The sequence below is a fragment of the Buceros rhinoceros genome, unplaced genomic scaffold, assembly GCF_000710305.1.
Source record: "Buceros rhinoceros silvestris isolate BGI_N320 unplaced genomic scaffold, ASM71030v1 scaffold3720, whole genome shotgun sequence".
Classification (NCBI taxonomy): domain Eukaryota; kingdom Metazoa; phylum Chordata; class Aves; order Bucerotiformes; family Bucerotidae; genus Buceros; species Buceros rhinoceros.
This window is the reverse complement of record NW_010390003.1, coordinates 1357-19872: the sequence shown is the minus strand read 5'-3', so window position 1 is coordinate 19872 and position 18516 is coordinate 1357. Positions and strand designations below refer to the sequence as shown.

General features: G+C 38.8%; 1 protein-coding gene across 1 annotated transcript; it reads left to right on the top strand.

Moving 5' to 3' along the window:
* Positions 1-7: 7 nt before the first annotated feature.
* On the top strand, positions 8-16852 carry LOC104493334 (periodic tryptophan protein 2 homolog; the record flags this gene model as incomplete). The annotated part of the gene is made up of 20 exons (XM_010135996.1): positions 8-54; positions 862-956; positions 1346-1445; positions 1874-2017; positions 2459-2594; positions 3103-3323; positions 4517-4660; positions 5422-5492; positions 6183-6319; positions 7467-7615; positions 8195-8342; positions 9307-9457; positions 9804-9984; positions 10933-11080; positions 12198-12306; positions 12763-12828; positions 13193-13411; positions 15035-15185; positions 16332-16406; positions 16579-16852. Coding segments are annotated over 20 exons (2652 nt in total), but the record flags the coding sequence as incomplete, so codon positions are not given.
* Positions 16853-18516: the final 1664 nt, after the last annotated feature.

The window sequence follows — 18516 nt, the reverse complement described above, 5'->3', positions numbered from 1 at the left end:
CAGCGCCCTCATCAGCCCCGTGGGGAACAGGATCTCCCTTTTCGACCTGAAGAAGTGAGCGATCCCCGGCGTCTGCCTCCTTCCTGTGCCCTCAGCTCCCCTCAGGCCTCCGGCCTAGCGCTCAGCCAGCTCCTCTCCGGGCAGGCAGGAAGGGGGAAGGGCCTGGTGTGGGCAGCGCGGTTTTGTGCGTGTGCAGTAAAGCTCGCAGGAGGCTGTGGAGCCCGACCCGGGTTTGTCCGCAGTGTGCAGGGGGAACGGTGCTCCCGGTACTGCCGGCTCCCGCGGCACCTCCGTGAGGGGGTGAGCCGCTCCGTGCTGCGCGGTGCGGGGGGTGCAGCTGGCGTGGGCTGGCCGCCTCAGAAATGGTTTGCCTTCCCAAAAGGTCTTGAAAGGCTTCTGGCTTAGCGTTAAAATATAGCAGAATAACTGATGACGTGTTGCATAGTGCAGATTTTCTGTAAGTCTGCCCGCGGGAAGAATGGCATAAGTATGTAAAGGTGTGTTTTAGAAACAAATACAGAGGGGAAAAATGTTTTGCATTTGATTTAGTCACATGGTTTCTTTGTGAGCTTCGGTCTTGTACCGTTGTCATATATGGCAAAGCCTAGACTGTCCTCTGCGGTGCCCTGTAGGCCAGAGTTGTGACTGGTGGTCATTTTGCCGGTCTCCGGGTCAGGAGCCCATCTCTTCCATAGTTGGTGTTTATGGAATAGTGACGACTAAAGAAAGTTGTGAAGGTTTTACATCCAAGTTTATTCAGTGGTTTTAACGTAGGTGTCAAGCCATGCTTCACTGATACTGAAGATGACTGTTATTTCTACATCCTTGTATCAGATTTACTGTTTTATGTTTTTCTTGCAGTAATAAGTGTGAGACATTCCCATTGGCTACACGGCTTAATATTGTGTGCATGGGACTCTCTCCAGATGGAAGTCTTGCCATTCTGATTGATGAAGGTACTTTCATAAGGGAGGCATTTATTTTATAAAAGAATGAAATAAAAATACAGCATTAAGAAAGGAAAACAGGTACTGCTAGGTGTTCAATCTTAGTGGAAATCAGAAGTGCTCTGCTTTAAAAACTATGTTAGAATTTCTGGGGAAGATACCTTTATTTACAGAATTTAGCAACTTGTAATTTTGATTGTATTTTTCATCTTGATAATATTAAGCACATTGTCTTGCAAAGTTTATTTCTTGCGAAGATACATCACGAACCACACACACCCTCCCCCACATCTCCCACCCCACCCCCCCTTTAAGGAAAGAAAATAAGCTTGCTAGGTTTATGATTTCTTTGGGAACTTGATTTTATTTACATGATCCTTCTTTTTCTGTCTGTACAGAGGGAGCTGCCTTGCTTGTGAGTTTGACTGGGAAATGTGTGATACATCGCTTTTATTTTCACAAGCCTGTTCACAGTGTCAGCTTTTCCCCTGATGGCAAGTAAGTAAAATGTGCATGCTTTAGAACCAAACAGAAATTGCCCCAGAATCTAGTTGTAATTGTGAAGACATTCTGACCAATCTCGGAATGAGAACTTGTTAATTAGTGTAGGGGAGATTTTGAGCTGATCAGGGAGTCACTTTATCTGTAAAATTGAGATGGAAGGAAAAGCAAAGCCTTGGAAACAGATACTGGCAGGAATTTTGCCTGTCACAGGTATGATGTCTGTGGTGGGACTCTTAGAAACATAAGATTTGCCTTGAGTCTCAACTGTGCGTATGTATCGTAGGTGAGGGTTTATCATTTCAGTAGCGCAGAAACGTTTCAAACATTGTTTTGTTTCATTGTATTGCAGTCCGTGCTGAACAATTGCTTGGTTTAACAGCTTTGTGTGCAATTATGCTTTTCTCCCCCCTACAACATGACAGGAAATTTGTGATTACAAAAGACAATGTTGCCCTTATGTACCATGCTCCTGGGAAGAAACGAGAATTTAATGCATTTGTTCTGGACAAAACTTACTATGGTCCATATGATGAAACAACCTGTATTGACTGGACTGATGATTCCAAGTGAGTTGATAAACTAAAGCACTATCTACCTGCTCTCGTTAATATTGGTATGTGTGTTACAGTCCATTTTCTTTGCTCTAGAGTATTGTACTAGCTTTAGAAGGTATTTTTGGGTTTTCTGCTTCTCATTTCAATCTTAATTAAAAAAATATGATTAGGTAGACTAGAAAGTGTAAAATATGCACGTATCAGCAATGGATTTTGCTTGAAAATGCCTGGTTATCTCTAAAGGGAACGTATTTTAGGAATGTGAGCGTGGTTGACCTTTTGACAGTACTTAATTCCATCTACCTTTGCTAGAGTTGCCAACCTCAATTTAAAACTGTTGTGCGTAAAATTACTTTTAAGTGATGACTGGTGTCTTCCTGCTCAGAATGTTCCCCACACAGCAAAGAGTTTTGCAGACCGGTGTTCTAATTCAGATTGCCTTTTCTTTTGTAGATGTTTTGCAGTAGGGAGCAAGGACATGTCTACATGGGTGTTTGGAGCAGAACGATGGGCAAACTTGATCTACTACTCACTTGGAGGGCATAAGGATTTAATAGTAGCCTGCTTTTTTGAAGAGAACAGTCTAGATGTATGTACAATCACATTCTTGAATTTTAATATTAAAATAGTTGAAGTGGAATATTTTTTGTAGCTGAGGCTGCTGACTATTTTGATATCTCAAAATTTGGAAAATATGTAAGTAATATGTCTCTTGACTTCTCTGCTGTTACTGTGAATATACAATTCCATGAACACTTGAAGAAGTAAACTTTAGAAGGAGAGTAAGTTATTTATAATTGCTCCCCTGTCAAAGATAGTTATAAATATAAAAAAAATAATTAGCTATAATGCTAATTGGTAATCAAATTGCCTTTGATCTTTTAAAAAATTATCTGAGGGCAAGTGAAATAAATCAGCAGTTCTCAGAAGAGGGGAATTTCACAGATCAAATCACCTTGAATTCTAGAGAACTAAGGAATGTGTTATCCTAATGATAGAGTGCAGACTTGTTAACCCTTCTGCAGGTCTATGTTCGTAACACAACAACAGAGTACAAAACATAGGTATTACCCAGTAATCGTGTGTTTGTGTTCTAGCTGTACACAGTCAGCCAGGATGCAGCTCTTTGTGTGTGGCAGTGTGATACAGAGCTTGATGGTTTGAAGCCCATGCCTCCTAAAGATGCAGCTAAGGAAAATAATGCAGCAAAAGATGATGAAGAGTTTCTTGAAGAGCCGAAAGGTGAAGAAATACGTGGAAAAGCCAATCCAAGTGAACAAGAGACTAGAGATAAGGTTAAATATTCACGTGTTGCAAAGTAAGTGATTTTCCGTTTTCCAGAGACAGACTTGTTACAGGGATTTTCTGTACTGTGCTTTTTTGACCCTTTATCACTCATTCAAAGCAGCATAAAACTGCCCAGGTAATTTGCTTATAGATCCCGTTTTAGATACTGTCAGTGGAAGACCTTTTTGTCTTACCTTGAGTATATGAAGGGCAGTATCCTTCACCTTCAGAATAACAAGTCAGTGTAATTGTAATAATGTAAGAAATACTGAATTATTGTGAACATCTTATTTTTTGAGTTTCAAAGAGTGTAATGAGATCTTTAAGCTCTTGCAAGAAGAGATTGGTTGACTTCAAGAGGTGACAGCAACATTTGATAAAGGTAGATCATCAGCCTCTTTGGTGAACTGCTTGGAGATGCCTTCCTGAAGGATATCCCTGTCTGTCCACGTGAAAGGAGATGTGGCTTACAAAGAATAACACAGTTTTAAGATAGTCTCAGCATTCAGCTTTTCTTGAAGACGGATAATGTTCGTAGGCAATTTCTTGTCAGTGGAATGAGTGAGAGATGGGAGGTATGTAGGAGCCAGTTGGAAACGCCTGACTTGAGGCTTTTATTTACAGCCTCTCTGACTGTAAGGGAGGAATAAAGCAAGCACCATACCCCAATCCAGGTTGGAATTGGGCTCAGGGAACATCACTTCCAGACTGAAGGAATTTGCTGTATGCAACTGCTGAAAAACGTTCAGATGCTTCTTTATTTGACTGTCATGTGGTGCTTATCTATTTAATTCCAGAAAGAGATACAGCTACAAAACCAAGAACCTCAAAACTGAGAAAACATTCTTCATAAAGAATATAAGGATGTATTTACATACAGAAGGATAACCGGTGAACTCAGGAGAGCCATCATCCATATTGGTATTAGATGAGCAAAAGGAAATGCACAGTGCAGTTCCTCTTTAGTCCCTTTTGTTGCATGTGATCAGGTGTCACTGCTGGTAGTAATCATATTACTGTAGTAGCTGTAAACATTGAGGAAAAGAAGTGAATTAGCTTTGACTAGCTATGTCAAGTACATGTATTTTGCAATTTCTGGAACTACTGCTTTTTATTTTTATTGTAGGGCACCTTGATCAAAATATTTGACCTATATTGAGACGCAGCTATAACAGCATACTTTTTCACATTCCATTTGCTTCTTTCTTATTTCTTTAATGCCAGGTATTTTTTCAATAAAGAGGGAGATTTTAATAACCTGACATCTGCAGCCTATCACAAGAAAACACACCTTTTAGTCACTGGCTTTGCCTCTGGAATCTTTCATCTCCATGAGCTTCCAGATTTCAATCTGATCCACTCCCTGAGGTGAGGTGTGGGGTGGTGGTGGTTGTTGTTTGGTTTGGATTTTCGAAGGGGCGGGATATGTTTCCGGGGGTGTTTTCTTGTTTATTTGACTGAGAACACACCATGTCTGTAGTGAAGGATGAAAAATCAGAGCACAAAAATCTGAAAATTTGAGTATCTATTTAGTGTCCTAATTTCTGGAAGGACAGACTCATATTTAGACTTATGTAATAAATACTGTACAGCTGTTCCATAGCTGCTTATGGAAGAGTGAGGTCTGAATGAGGAACTCCAGAGTAGTTAGTTGTTGGCTTGGCTATAGTTTCCTTCAGTGCTTTGGACTTCATTTTCAGTTTCTTTGTAGAAAATGAAGATAATACATGAAAAAAAGTTCTACATATGTCAAATTACCTGTAAATTTTTTCTAAGTTGAAAAATAAATCCATAATTCTGTTCTATCACTGTATGATGCCAGCTAAAGAATGCATAATTTCCTTGTACAAATTCTTTTTTTCTTGGGTGTGGGGAGATTTTCTCTGTGCTGGCAAATACATGTTTGTTTGGGTTGTAGATACTCTTGTCTGCATTCCAAATAAGTCAGTATTTTCTGTTTGATGGTTTTGAGTATAATAGAGAATTTGTATGTAGCTTTTGAAGTTACAGTGATACACAAGTTGAGTAATGAACTTGCTGGAACAGGGATAATAAACCCTGGATTTGAAGTTTTATCAGACAAGGTATGAAAATGCAGTTTTGTTTACTGGATAATTCTCTTTCTTCAGTATTTCAGACCAAAGGATAGCTTCGATTTCCATCAACAGTACTGGTGACTGGATTGCTTTTGGATGTTCAGGTTTGTAAAGTTTTTTGGTCTGTATTCACAGAAAAATAAGGAATGTTATGGGCATGCAAGCCCAGAATTCCTCTTAATCATCTTTAATCCAAATGTTGATAATTTATAGTCTCATCTCTCTAGTGTATACAGTAAAGCAAGTATCCCTAATCAATTTCTCATCAGAATTCTTGTGATTCAGGAAAGTATTTTGCTGACAAAGGAAAAAATGTATGCTTCATAAACAAAAGCTCCAGCAGAATTAGGGTGAAGCCTACAGTCCTTGTAGTTGATCACATGCTTTCATTCTAGGCCCAGTCTCTTCTTTGCTGTTCATTGCATGTGCCATTTTACAAAGCTGCCTGGATGTTCCAGTGTTCCCACCTAGTCCATAATGGTTTGCATGGTAACCAAGATTATAGCTTTATATGCAGCCCTGTTTTTCTTTCCAGCTCATTTATCAGCTGGGTAATAGCATCACTGTTGTAGTATTGAGAACGTTAATTCAGGTAACAGCTCCTGGTTGTTGAGGAAAGTTGCCTTGAACTTATTAAAGGGAAAAAGCTTTTATTAGCATTGACAGATGCGTAGTGCAATCTGTCTACATCAACTTTTTTTTCTTTAGGTTGCTTGCAATTAGGCGTTTTGTGGCTCGCATTTGCAGGGTCATTGTATTCGTAATTCTGGTTAATCCTTCTCATGCATTCACAGGTTTGGGTCAGCTGCTGGTGTGGGAATGGCAAAGTGAGTCCTACGTGCTGAAGCAGCAGGGACATTTCAACAGCATGGTGTCGTTAGCATATTCTCCAGACGGACAGTACATTGTAACTGGAGGGGAGGATGGCAAAGTAAGTGTGGCTTTGTTACTGAAACATCAGCTTAAGTCTTAATAACATAGTAAGCAGCTTAAATTTCCACTTTACATAGAAAGCTCTGTAACTGATGCATATTTCTCTTATATAAAATCATGGGGTTTTTGTCCTTCTCTTAAATGTTTTTATTTTTCTCTCTAGAGCAAATATATTTTTATTTATTATTACCGGTGTCCTCTGCAAATTGCATCACTCAGGCTTTTTAGCAGATTTTTAAAATTATTGCTATAGATGCAGTCACCATAAACATAAAAAGATTGAATTTGTCACATGTTAATGGATGTATGTTTGTGGTAGTTCTGTGATATTTTGAGATGAATTAACTTAAATCACCCAAATTCATGCCCTTTTAATAATTGGTTTTGATGTGAAATTAATTTCAAATTATTCATAAAAGTGCAATTCCTAAACAGATTTTTCCGAATTGTACCATTGCAAAAGCTTGATATTTAAAAGAGAAATTAGCTTCTCATGGATGACTACTAATGAAATGACAGGCTGTGTATAGAGGTACCTTTTTTTAAAAGATGTTTTGCAGAATAATCCCACAATCCCTTGGCATGTATGTGGGACAAAGATGGTATCTTATTTCTTAGCAAAACGTCTGAATGTCGGAAAAAGACCTGCGACTTTATCCTGTCTGCTGTTTGGATTCAAAATTGGCCAAACCTCAGAAGTCTCAAACTGCAGATAACTGTTTGAATGCATAACATTTTTGTTTAAAAAAAAATTTAAATAGCATCTCAATTGTAACTTCTGGAATGACTTCACAGCTGGTTTTGAATTTGACACTTGTCTTATCTGTGGAAAGTACAAAAGCTTGGGAGCCAAAGATGCTTACCAAGTGCTGGAGCTTTCCTTGAAAATTAACTTCATTTTGAATTTTTTTGTCCTCTCTCCTCATAGATTTTTGTGTCGTAGACGTGTCTTTAAGGGTTTTATGATAAGCTGTGGCCCGTTTACCTCACTTGTACAGAATTCCTTACTGATAATGCTGAAAGTCCTTTATGCTGTTGCAGAGTTTTAGAACTACTTTTCCTTGCTCTTCTGCTGCCTTACCCTTAGTTTCTCTCTGAACTGATGAATGGAGATTCTAGGAAGGCTTTTCTTGTCTCTCTTGCAGGTGAAAGTGTGGAACACTTCAAGCAGCTTTTGCTTTGTCACTTTTACAGAACATACCAGTGGTGTAACCGCTGTAACTTTTACTTCCAATGGTTATGTCATTTTGAGTGCTTCCCTAGATGGAACTGTGCGTGCCTTTGACCTACACAGGTAACTTTTTATAAAGCTTCCGTGTCTCATGTAGTCTTCAAAATACAGCACACTGCTGATCACTTGTTTCAGGTCGAAGTTGCACAAACCTGAGTACTGCTTTATTGATTTTTGGTTCAGCCTTTGATTCAAATGCAGATAGTAATTAGGGGTTCTGCGACTCCGGTTTTCGAGAAGAAAATTCTGGAAGACTTTTTATCAGAGAGGCTGGAAATGCAGTAGGATTATTGTCTGGCTGTACTACTCAAATGAGGAGAAGGCGTCTGTCTAACAGAACATTCGCCACAGTTTATAATACAACTGTGTACAGAACTATTTGTGTTCTAAAGAAAGGACATATGCTACGTAATAGAAGAAAGCTCCTCTGAGTATTTTTGGCTGTTATTTCTGCAGTTAATAGTACCTTTTTTGAATCTTGGAATCATGCTGAGGCATTGCATGTAATCTTACACAAATAATATCTTTTTCCATTGATAACTTAAAAGACTTTACAAGTGAAATCCTTTTTTAAATACATCCATAAATCATGTTTAAATCTCCCTAAAATGTTCTCATAATTTATTTTCACATTTACAACAGATACCGCAATTTCCGTACCTTTACATCTCCACGGCCAAGTCAGTTCTCTTGTTTAGCTGTGGACTCCAGTGGTGAGATTGTGTCAGCTGGTTCCCAGGATTCCTTTGAAATATTCATCTGGTCAATGCAGAGTGGGAGGCTGCTAGATGTAAGGATCTGCAACGTTGGAGGGCTTGAATTTAACACATGATATAGTTTGTGATGACACTAACTTTGGGATTACCAGGAGGATTTGACTACAACATGACGTGTGCTGTTACAGTAATACTCAAGAACTGGAGATATACACTATGTTACTCTTGGCAGTTTTTGGTTTATTGCTTGGAGGCTATCCTGGATTTGTGTGGGAAATCGATTTTAGAATTTGGAGTAATGAGCTCTTTCTAGCTGATGAATTAATGCTACTATTGCTGAACTAATGCATGGACATGAGAGTCTTTCCTCCAGTAGTTGTTCAGAGATACTCCTCTCTACATATTTTGTGCAAGTAGTGAAGAAATTGTGGGTGCTGTCCTAAGATTGATACAGATTCTGTGGACAGTTTTGCTGGAGCAGAGGCACAATTCCTGGTATAGAAGGTTTTTATTGTGTAGGACAAGAAAACTATGAAGTTACAACTCCACTGTCTTGCTGCTAGTTTGAAATACATTCTCTTCAAACTGATTTGCTATTTTCAGCTCTTAAGCATGATTGTACATCTGTACAAGTAGATAAACTCAGCAATTCATCCATTTAATTTGGCATAGCTGTTGAATGCAGATCGCTATAGTAACTCAGCATGTACTTGAGTAGATCTCTAGAGTTTTGAGTTTAGTTTCTTTCCTAGATTTCTTTTAAGAGGAGTAGGAGCTCCATGCTATAAAAATCTGTATTACTCTTATTCACAGGTTTTGTTAGTGTTTTTTCTTAAATGTTTTCAGCTGCAGGACATACTGAAATGGCTTGCTTTTTCACAGTTGGTCTGGTTTTTCTGGAGCCATATTCCTAAGCCTCGGTCTTTAAAAGAGCATACATGCATGGCTTCGTTGCTACATTTAGGGTTTGCTAATGCAGATGACATGAATTTCAGTTTCTTTCAGCTAATTCCATGTTACGTTTTCTTCTTTTATTAGGTCTTATCAGGTCATGAGGGCCCCGTCAGCAGTTTGTCCTTTAACCCAATGAACTGTGTTCTAGCGAGTGCCTCTTGGGATAAAACTGTCAAGTTATGGGATATGTTAGACAGCTGGAGAACTAAGGAGACACTGATACTGAACTCAGATGGTAACCTTTATTTCCTCTTACATAAATACGAAAATATTATCCAAAGTGTTTGAAGAATGAACAACAGAACATGTCAAATACAGACAGGCTTGTTATTGGTAATGAAACACAGAAGTTAAGATAGTTCTCTGTAGTACTTGGTTAGCAGTGCAAGAATATATATATTTTTAATTAATTTAATACTAACTCTAGGTTTGTAATCAGGTATGTTGACTAGAGATAAAAGTACAGTCATACCTGTTATACTTCAGCTTTTTCTGGTAGTTAAGATCCTAGAAAAATACAGGGTCTTTTCTTAGAAAAAGATCTGAGTGCTTTTTTTAACTGTTAATTACACTCCTTGCAGTTCTTGTTGTTGCTTTCCGTCCTGATGGCAAGGAGCTTGCAGTTGCTGCTTTGAATGGACAGATAACTTTCTGGGATCATGAAAATGCAGTGCAAACGGGCTCAATTGAGGGAAGGCACGATCTTCAGATGGGAAGGAAGGAGCTTGATAAAATAACTGCCAAACAGGCAGCTAAGGGAAAGTAAGTAAATGAGATTACAGTGAAAAGATGGTGCCACACTGTCTTTTGAGTTTGAATTGTTTTTTATGCGTAGATTTCAGAGTGCATCTGCTTTTCAGATACTTCGATTCTGATGTTAGATTTTAAGAGACTGCCTGAATTGATGTCTAGTTGGATCATTTTTGTCTTTTGCTGAGTTCAGCCACTGGTCAGCATCATTCTGAGCATCTGTCCTTTTCCATCAGATGTAAGCTTGGGTTGCCAGCATGATAATCAGCTTCCTGTGACAAGTTGTTAATTGGTTAAATGTGATAGGTTTTTAGGTGGGTATCTGGTTATGTGGGTACTGTTAGTCTCTGTAACCATTAGTGTGTAGCAACTGTTAGATTTAAAAAAAAAAATTAAATACACTGTGGGTTTTATTACATATTACTATGCATGTGATGTAATGTTTACAGGCAGGTTGAATTTGTGTGCTGTCAAAAGGTATATAGAAGTCATGTGACTCATTCTTCTCATTTTCCCTTGAGCCCCTCTTTTTTTCCGTATTGCTCTCACTCAAAACAAAAGAAAAAAAGGAAGCAATGACTTTTTGAAAAAAGGTATTCTTTTTCTGATGAGCTCCCAACTATCTCCTTAAAACATGCTATGACATCGTTTTTTCTCTAGCTCTTCTGACCATCCTTAGTGTTGTGAAGGTGTAGTTGAAAGCTTGTTCATTGAGCTGTGACTCAATCGGAAGTGTGGAAGTACTTCCAAAAGCTGCTGAAGTGCTAAATCATTTGTGATTCATAGTAAAGCACCAAGTACTTGTTTGTGGTAAATACTTTTGTGTGTTAATTATGTACCATGTGAATGAAGATCTCAGTTTTTTCTGTGGAATGGTTATTCTGTGTCTTCACATTGTACTCATGTCTTCTAGCCTGGATGTGTCAGTGAAATTAATTACTTTCTCTTTTTGTCTACTAGATCTTTTACTACTCTGTGTTACTCAGCAGATGGTCAGTCTATTCTGGCAGGTGGATTGTCAAAATTTGTCTGTATATACAATGTCAAGGAACAGATTCTTATGAAAAAGTTTGAAATCTCATGCAACTTTTCTTTAGATGCAATGGAGGTATGTGACCACAGGAGTCAGCTTTTTTAATTTCCCCGCTTCTGCAAGACTTTTATTTTGGTGTAACATCTCATTAAGTGGGATTCATGGATGTTTTGTTAAGCACAAGTTCATTTTCTTGGTTTTGTGTGGGAGAGTGGCAAGGAAATACTTCTCAGAAAACAAAATTAATTCCTGACACTCAGCTAACTAAAGTCTTGCCAGATTGCAGTGTGTTTGCATTGAACAAGCAGAACTCTTAAGCATGGTTAAGTCAGTTGGTACCTAAATTAAAATTGAAGATAAAATTTTAATTCTGAGTATTTTGTAGTACGCTAGCTTTTCCTGGGTGTCAGTTGCTTGTGTTAGCAAAGGAATGAGGGATTTTATTGGGGACACAGAACAACATCACTGCCCTTTACATACTTGGTTTCTTAATATTGCCAAATGCAAAATGAAATTCCTTTAAAAATAAAGTGAATGATGAAAAGCATTGAAGGAAAAAATTCCAGTAACTTTTCTTAACATCCGCTTACCTAGAAGAATGATGATTGTTTCAGTGTTCCTGTCACGTTGTATTTGACTGTGGTTCCGAGTATATTTCTTTGACAACAGAGGTTTGTGAAGCAGCCTTTTTCTGCTGCCCACTGTTGTGCTATTGTAGTTCAACATGTGGCTTAAAAGGACGCCAGAAGGGAGCCAACTGGAAAAGAATTTCGAAGAGGATGGGTGTTTAAAACTGAAAGGTCCCTAAAACCAAATTTGCGTAGCTCTCTGGCTACATGAGGGCAGTGCAGTTATGGAACCTGAGGGAGAGGAGGAGACGAGGGCTGCGTCTGAGGAAATAGTGCATCTCTTAAGTAGAACAACATTACAATAATGTGAAACCATAGTCTAAAGTGAGTTTTGCTGTTCTGAAACTTTAAGACTGAAGCAGCCTGATTGTCATCTGTGGTCAGACATTGTTGACTGCTGTTGTGGAATTGTCAGAATTCTCCATTATTTTGGAGAAGCTTTTGGAAGAAAGTGCAAGGAAATACTTGTTAGATAACTCCTGAAAATTCTCCGTAACATTCAATTATATCAGATGTTTGAGAGGAGATTCAGGGCAGTGACTGGAACTTACATGTTTTTCTAGGAGTACTTAGATCGGAGAAAAATGACTGAATTTGGCAGTATGGCTCTGATTGATGAAGGGGCTGGAGGTGAAGATGGTGTTGCCATTCCTCTTCCTGGAGTAAAAAGAGGTATGGCTTTTGGCTTTGCTGTCTTGTTGCTAGTTTTATGTGGATCAAACCTTTGATACAGTCAGTACCAGATAGGAAGGGTTTGAATTGTTGAGCTCAGTTTTAAAGTTAGGATGACCTGAAGCTGCAGGGATCTGTTCTACAAGTGTTCGGCTGATATAAGGGTAGATCCTTCTGCATAGTAGAAGCAAAAGGGAACAGGAGGTACTGTGGTCTCCTAGGTATGGAATCCAGTAGTCCTGATTTAATTTTCAAAGAGCAAAATTCAGTCCCACAACTTTAGATGAAGGATCGCTTGGACATGGACTGTCCCTTACTTACCCTGTCTTTAACTCTGCCAGGTTTTGGCATGTTTCACATTATTTCTCAGCGTAAGGATAACAGCGTAATAGAGTTGAGAGCTAGACCGTGAACTGTTGATGAATACATTAAATCACTTCTAAACTCCTCTTGTAGGTGACATGAGTTATCGGCACTTTAAACCAGAAATAAGAGTGACTTGCCTGCGATTCTCTCCTACAGGTGAGATTTGACAATTAATGTATGATTTTTTTATTCTGTATAAAACAAACAAAAGAGTAGAATGTTGGAGGAGCAATAGTGAAGTACAAATGCCTTGGACGTGGTCCCTCCAGATGTTACACAGTGCTGCTAAGTTTGTAGCCTTGTTCCCTCGTGCAGTGCATAGTTAAGAATCTTAAGAATCATCACTTTGAGCTGGTATTTTTTTACAAGCATTGTCATTGCTGTTGGGTCCATCAGTGGTGCACAGCTTTCAGTCTCGCCCACTTCTCATAAGCAATGAAGAGCCATCTGTTTATCATTACTCTTGTTTCCGTCCTAGAAAACTCAGCTTTGTTCTTAAATATTGTTATTTCTCTTCTAGGACGAAGCTGGGCAGCCACTACCACAGAGGGTCTTCTTATCTATTCGCTGGACTCTGGGCTGATTTTTGATCCTTTTGAGCTGGATATTGATATCACACCCAGCAATATACACAAAACACTGCATCAGAAGAAATACACTATGGCTATCCTCATGGCCTTCAAGCTGAATGAAAAGAAGTTAATTCAGGAGGTCATAGAGGCTGTACCTAGCAATGAAGGTGAGTGGGGGGTCTTCTGAAATTTGAGTGACCCAGCTGTAAGCAGAGATGTGTAAACCAAATAAGTTGAGGTGTAAAGGGCAGAGTTTAGCTCTTGGGTGGGGGTCAAGGAGGGAGTATAACATTGATATTTAAAGACTTTCTACTGTAGCTGAAGACTAAAGAGGAGGGAATGATCTTTTGTAAAAAAAGTAGACTTTTTAGTGTTAAGTTTTAATTTTACCATCTAGTGCTTATCTAATGACTTTTGAACATGGAATTTGATCAGGTCTGGATATGCAGGTAAAGATTTTGGATGTCAGTTCTCAAAAGCAGCTGATGTTAGAGGGGCACAGCAAGTTTAACAGGAGTTGGCAGTGTGCCTGTGTGATGCAGGCAGCTGAACTGGATACTGGGCTGTGCGATCACGGACGTAGTCAGCACTTGGAGGAAAGTGATTAGTCTTCTCTATTAAGTACTTGTGAGACCACATCAGGAGTACTGTGGCTAGTTTTGGGTTTGTCAGTACAAGACAGGCATTGATGCTCTGGAGCATCTGGTGATGGGCTTGGAAGATTACTGGGGGGCAGGGGTCCAGAGTGCATAACAGCAAGGAGAGGCTTAAGACAGCTGTGTTTTTTCAGTCTTTAGAAGAGAAGGGGAATATTTTTACTGTCTTTAAGTGCCTAATGGGATGTTAGAAGGCAGAACCAGACTGGGAGTTGCACAGCAATACAGGAGGCAGCAGACCTTTTGCAACATGGTAAATTCCAACTAGATATTTAAAACACTCATATTGTATAGGGGTAGTCAAATACTGCAGCAGGTTGACAAGGGAGATAGTGGAGTCTCCATCCTTGGAAGTATTCAGCGCTCAACTTGATAAAACTCCGTGCTGGCTGCTCTAAATTAGTCTCAGACTGCCAAAATTTGGAGCAACTCTGCTGGGTAAGACTGGGTAAGCAGGCAGGTGCCAAAACCTCAGAAGCAGAGGATGAGGCACGGAAATTGCAGGCACTGTAACCCACTGTTAACAGAATGAATACGTGCCTGTTTCTTTAAAAGTGGTAAACTTTTTTCACAGTTGAATGTTGCAGTAGGCCAGTTGAGGTGGTTACAGAGAATAGGCGTTGGTTATTTTTGAGAGAGGATTATTTATAGTGAGGTCATCATAGCTACGTGTGAGATTATTTGAAATATATCAGCTATATATAAAGAAGCTATATATCACACTTCTTTGTGCTGCACAATTGCTACCAGCATTCAGACGCTTCCTTTGTGAGCAGGCGACTTTGCTGTCTTTTCAAGAATCCTTTATTGCCTCTGAGTGTTACGTGTAACTAGGTCCACTGAATACAGAAATTCGAAAGAGTGGAAGTAAAAGTTCTGGAGTTGGTAGGGAGAGTATTGTGTTAGGAGGAAGAATGTGGGATGGGGTGGAGTTAAGTTCTTGCTTTTAAATACAGTAGTGATTGGAAGGCTCAAAGAAAGGGTTGCCTCCTGAGAGACTATGGTACTGTACCCTGAAATACAATATTAATATCAAATTGTTACCAAGACAGTACTTCCTGTGGTCTCTTTTGTGTTATTCCATATAGTAATTAAACTCTGATGTCTGTGGTCTTTTTTCTCCATTTTGCACAGTTGATGTTGTCTGCTTATCGCTCCCAGACCTGTATGTGGAGAAAGTATTGGAGTTCCTGGCCTCTGCATTTGAGACATCTTGTCATTTAGAGTTCTATCTTATTTGGGCTCATAAGTTGCTCATGCTGCATGGACAGAAACTGAAAACAAGGTGAGATCTTGTGAAAGTCAGAATGCTGATGAAGGCTTTAAAATGTATTTACCTGACAGTTTGGGATTTTTACTTAAACCTCTACTGACATTCTACATGATGCAAACATACCAATTAAAAATACTGAATTTTTACAGCTTTTTAACTAATGGTAAAAGTTACGCTTTGGACTCTATGATCTTAAAGGTCTTTTGCAACCTGAAAGATTCTGTAATTCTAACAAGCGTGTATGATAAAATTGGAATGCGTAATACTTAAAGGTCTTTTCCAACCTAAAAGATTCTGTAATTCTAACAAGTGTGTATGATAAAATTGGAATGTGTAATAGCATTTGCGAGGATAAATCACAAAAGCATTTTTCAAATATTACAGGTGAAACTTTGTGTAGCTTGCTTGGCCTATAAATGCATACAGATTTCGAGAGTGGTAGTAGGATTTTGGCAATTGTGTTTGTAAACAATTACGCTTATTAAATATAACTGAAAGATAATGTGCAGGTACTGATTGCATTTTTGTAGACTTAGATTGTGATTGTACATGCAGTCTTAGCTTGTTGTTATTCTGCTTTCCTACATGGGCCTGGTCTGTGAATTACATTCAGCCCACTCGTAGTATAGCGTTTGTAGTCTTTTGGGATCACAAAAATAGGCAAATTTGCTAATTTAAAATCAGCTGAGAGGTAATTTAAGGACTCCTGCAGCTTAAAAACCAATGCCTTCTGTAACTCTTTCTTTGCTTCAACATTAGTGCTTGTTAATGTTTTAGTTACTGACATGGCTGGAACAAATTTTCTTCTTCTGTTGCTTAAAGTAGAAGAGGACGATTTAAAACAAGCTCTTTCTTGTGCGTAAAGTATTGTAGCACCTGGAAGGAACTGTCATCACTACAGCAGGCAGAATTAGTTCTTCAAGCTGTAGTTTGACATTAGAAAAAATTTATTTCTGGCAACATATTAATTGTATTGAGTATAATCATAGAGGTCAGAGTCAAAAGCAAACAGCTTTTTATTTATTTAGTATTATCTTTAAAATGTTCATGTTGAAAAGTTAACATGTATGCTTGTGAAGGTTTTGGGAGTATAGAAAAGTTCTCGATTTCCATGTGTAAACATAAATAGCGCAGCAAATCACGTTTTCTCCATTCAAGGTCAGTGAAGCTGCTCCCTGTGATTCAGTTCCTTCAGAGAAGCATCCAGCGTCATTTTGAAGATGTTTCAAAACTGTATGTATTGTTATATTTAAAAGTTTAAATCGAACCCCTGCACAAATGTCTGGAGGGTTTTGGGAGGTGATAGTGTGGTATTAGAACTTTGGAGAAGATCTTCTTTTTAGAGGTGTGTTTATTTTGGGGCAAACCAGAATCTTGTTTCTGACGTTCCTGTTTATTTTTACAGCTGTGAATGGAACATCTACAATATTAAATATGCATTGGCCATTTCGCAGCAGCGGGGCATGAAACGTCTGGCAGAAGAAACATCAGTAGGCGAAGACGACTTGGATTCTGACAGCGATTATCTCATGCAAGAAGTTGATAAAGAGAATTCCAGTTCATAGCTACTCTTTGTGGGAGGGAGAAAACCTAATGCAGTGGTATTCACTGAGAATGCGTGGCCCTCATAGTGGCATAATTTAGCTCCTCTTAACAGTGTGGATGGACTTACACGTGAGTGAGTGGGGGAAATGTAGGATGCACAAACTGCCACCCATGGCGTATTTGGGGTACCCTTTGGCTGTTAACAACTTGACAGCGTTGATTTCTTAATTGATTTTTAAAAATTATTTCTGATTTCAAGTATGGGGAAAAAATACTCTTATGTCAGTGAAGTTAGAATTATGACTGGAAGTGCATTCTTTATTAAAAATGCACTGTACCTAGGATAAGCATTGTGAGTTTTGTAATGCAGTCTTGTCATCATCATCTTGGCTTAGCTTCGCAAACGGAGATTTGGGAATTTTGGGTTTTCCCCACGTTTGCTGCAAGCGCGCTGATGGTGCTACTTTGGACTTTATTTTTAATCCTTTTTAAAAAATCATTCCTAACTGGACGTCTACATACTGCTCTTAACTTATTTTAAATGATGTTTTACATGGGTTTCATATGTGCATCTTGCTGGAATGGTGTTTGGTTTTTGGTTCTGTAGCTTCCAAACCTGATGAAGTTCCAGTAATGAGGATAAATGATAGACCCATAGCAGTGAATATGGGAGAAGATTTACTGGGCTGTAGAACTTTTGCAGAGGTTTAATTAATAATCTTGAGATACTGTAGTAAAAATTAGTTTGGAAATTACCAATTCAATAAGGCAACTAAACTGTAGGAGAACATGTTATAAATGTTTCCTTTTCTAATGAAGGCCCTTTCTTGTCTTTTTTTTTTAAATGTTGTTTATTAATGTATGAAAATTTGAAACTTTGGATTTCCGTGGTTTTCGTGAATGGGTGTGAGAATTGGCTAATAACAGCAGTGAGGTCCTGAACCCAAAGAACTTGCAATACTTTGAAGCCACATACTGAAAGGGTTTTGTTAATGAAGATACTGCAAATGTTAACAATGAGCCAGAATTGTTTATTTTTTTCCAGCATATTCTATTCTTTTGAATTTGTTTTCTGGTCACTTTCCACTCTTGGAATAAGAAATGTATGAATATTAAAAACTGTCAAAGGAAAAAAAGTCCAAAATGTACAGCAGACACAGTCCAGTTTGTAGAATTTCGGCATATAAAATAAAGGTGCACTTGCTACTTAAACAAAACATAGAGAAGTGATTTTTTTTTTTTTTTTCCTTATGGTAACAGATTTAAGAATATCTTCAGTTGCTGGTGCCCCCTTGCCTCCTGATGTTTTCCTGGCTGTGCCGCTGTTTCAGAGATGCAGAGGTGTAGCTGGGCTGAGGAGATGCTTGTGGAAGATGCTCTGGTGTTGTAATGGGTTTTGGAACTGCGTATCATTCTTCACCCCTCTGCTGCCGCCTCCTTTGTTAGAAGACAGACTTTTTACCCTGGGCAGAGGAAGGTATAGGTGGATAGGGAAGGAGTAGCACAGGAAGGCGAAAGAAATCCATCTTGGGATCCTTCTAAAACTGAAATCCTTACGGTGACAAGACAAATATGATCATATTACCTGTCATATAACATAGTTGCTACTTCTTACTCCATTTTTCTGTTTTTCATATACATGTTATCTTTGCATGTTTGTTAAAGACCATATTCTTTTCCCAAACCGTGCAACCCATAGCAGACAGGCTGCAGTCCTTCTGGGAGTGTTGCCGCAGTGGCTTTGTGCTCTGTGCTCAGGTGTTGTGCTGTTCTATGAGGCTGGCTAACTTGATCCCTG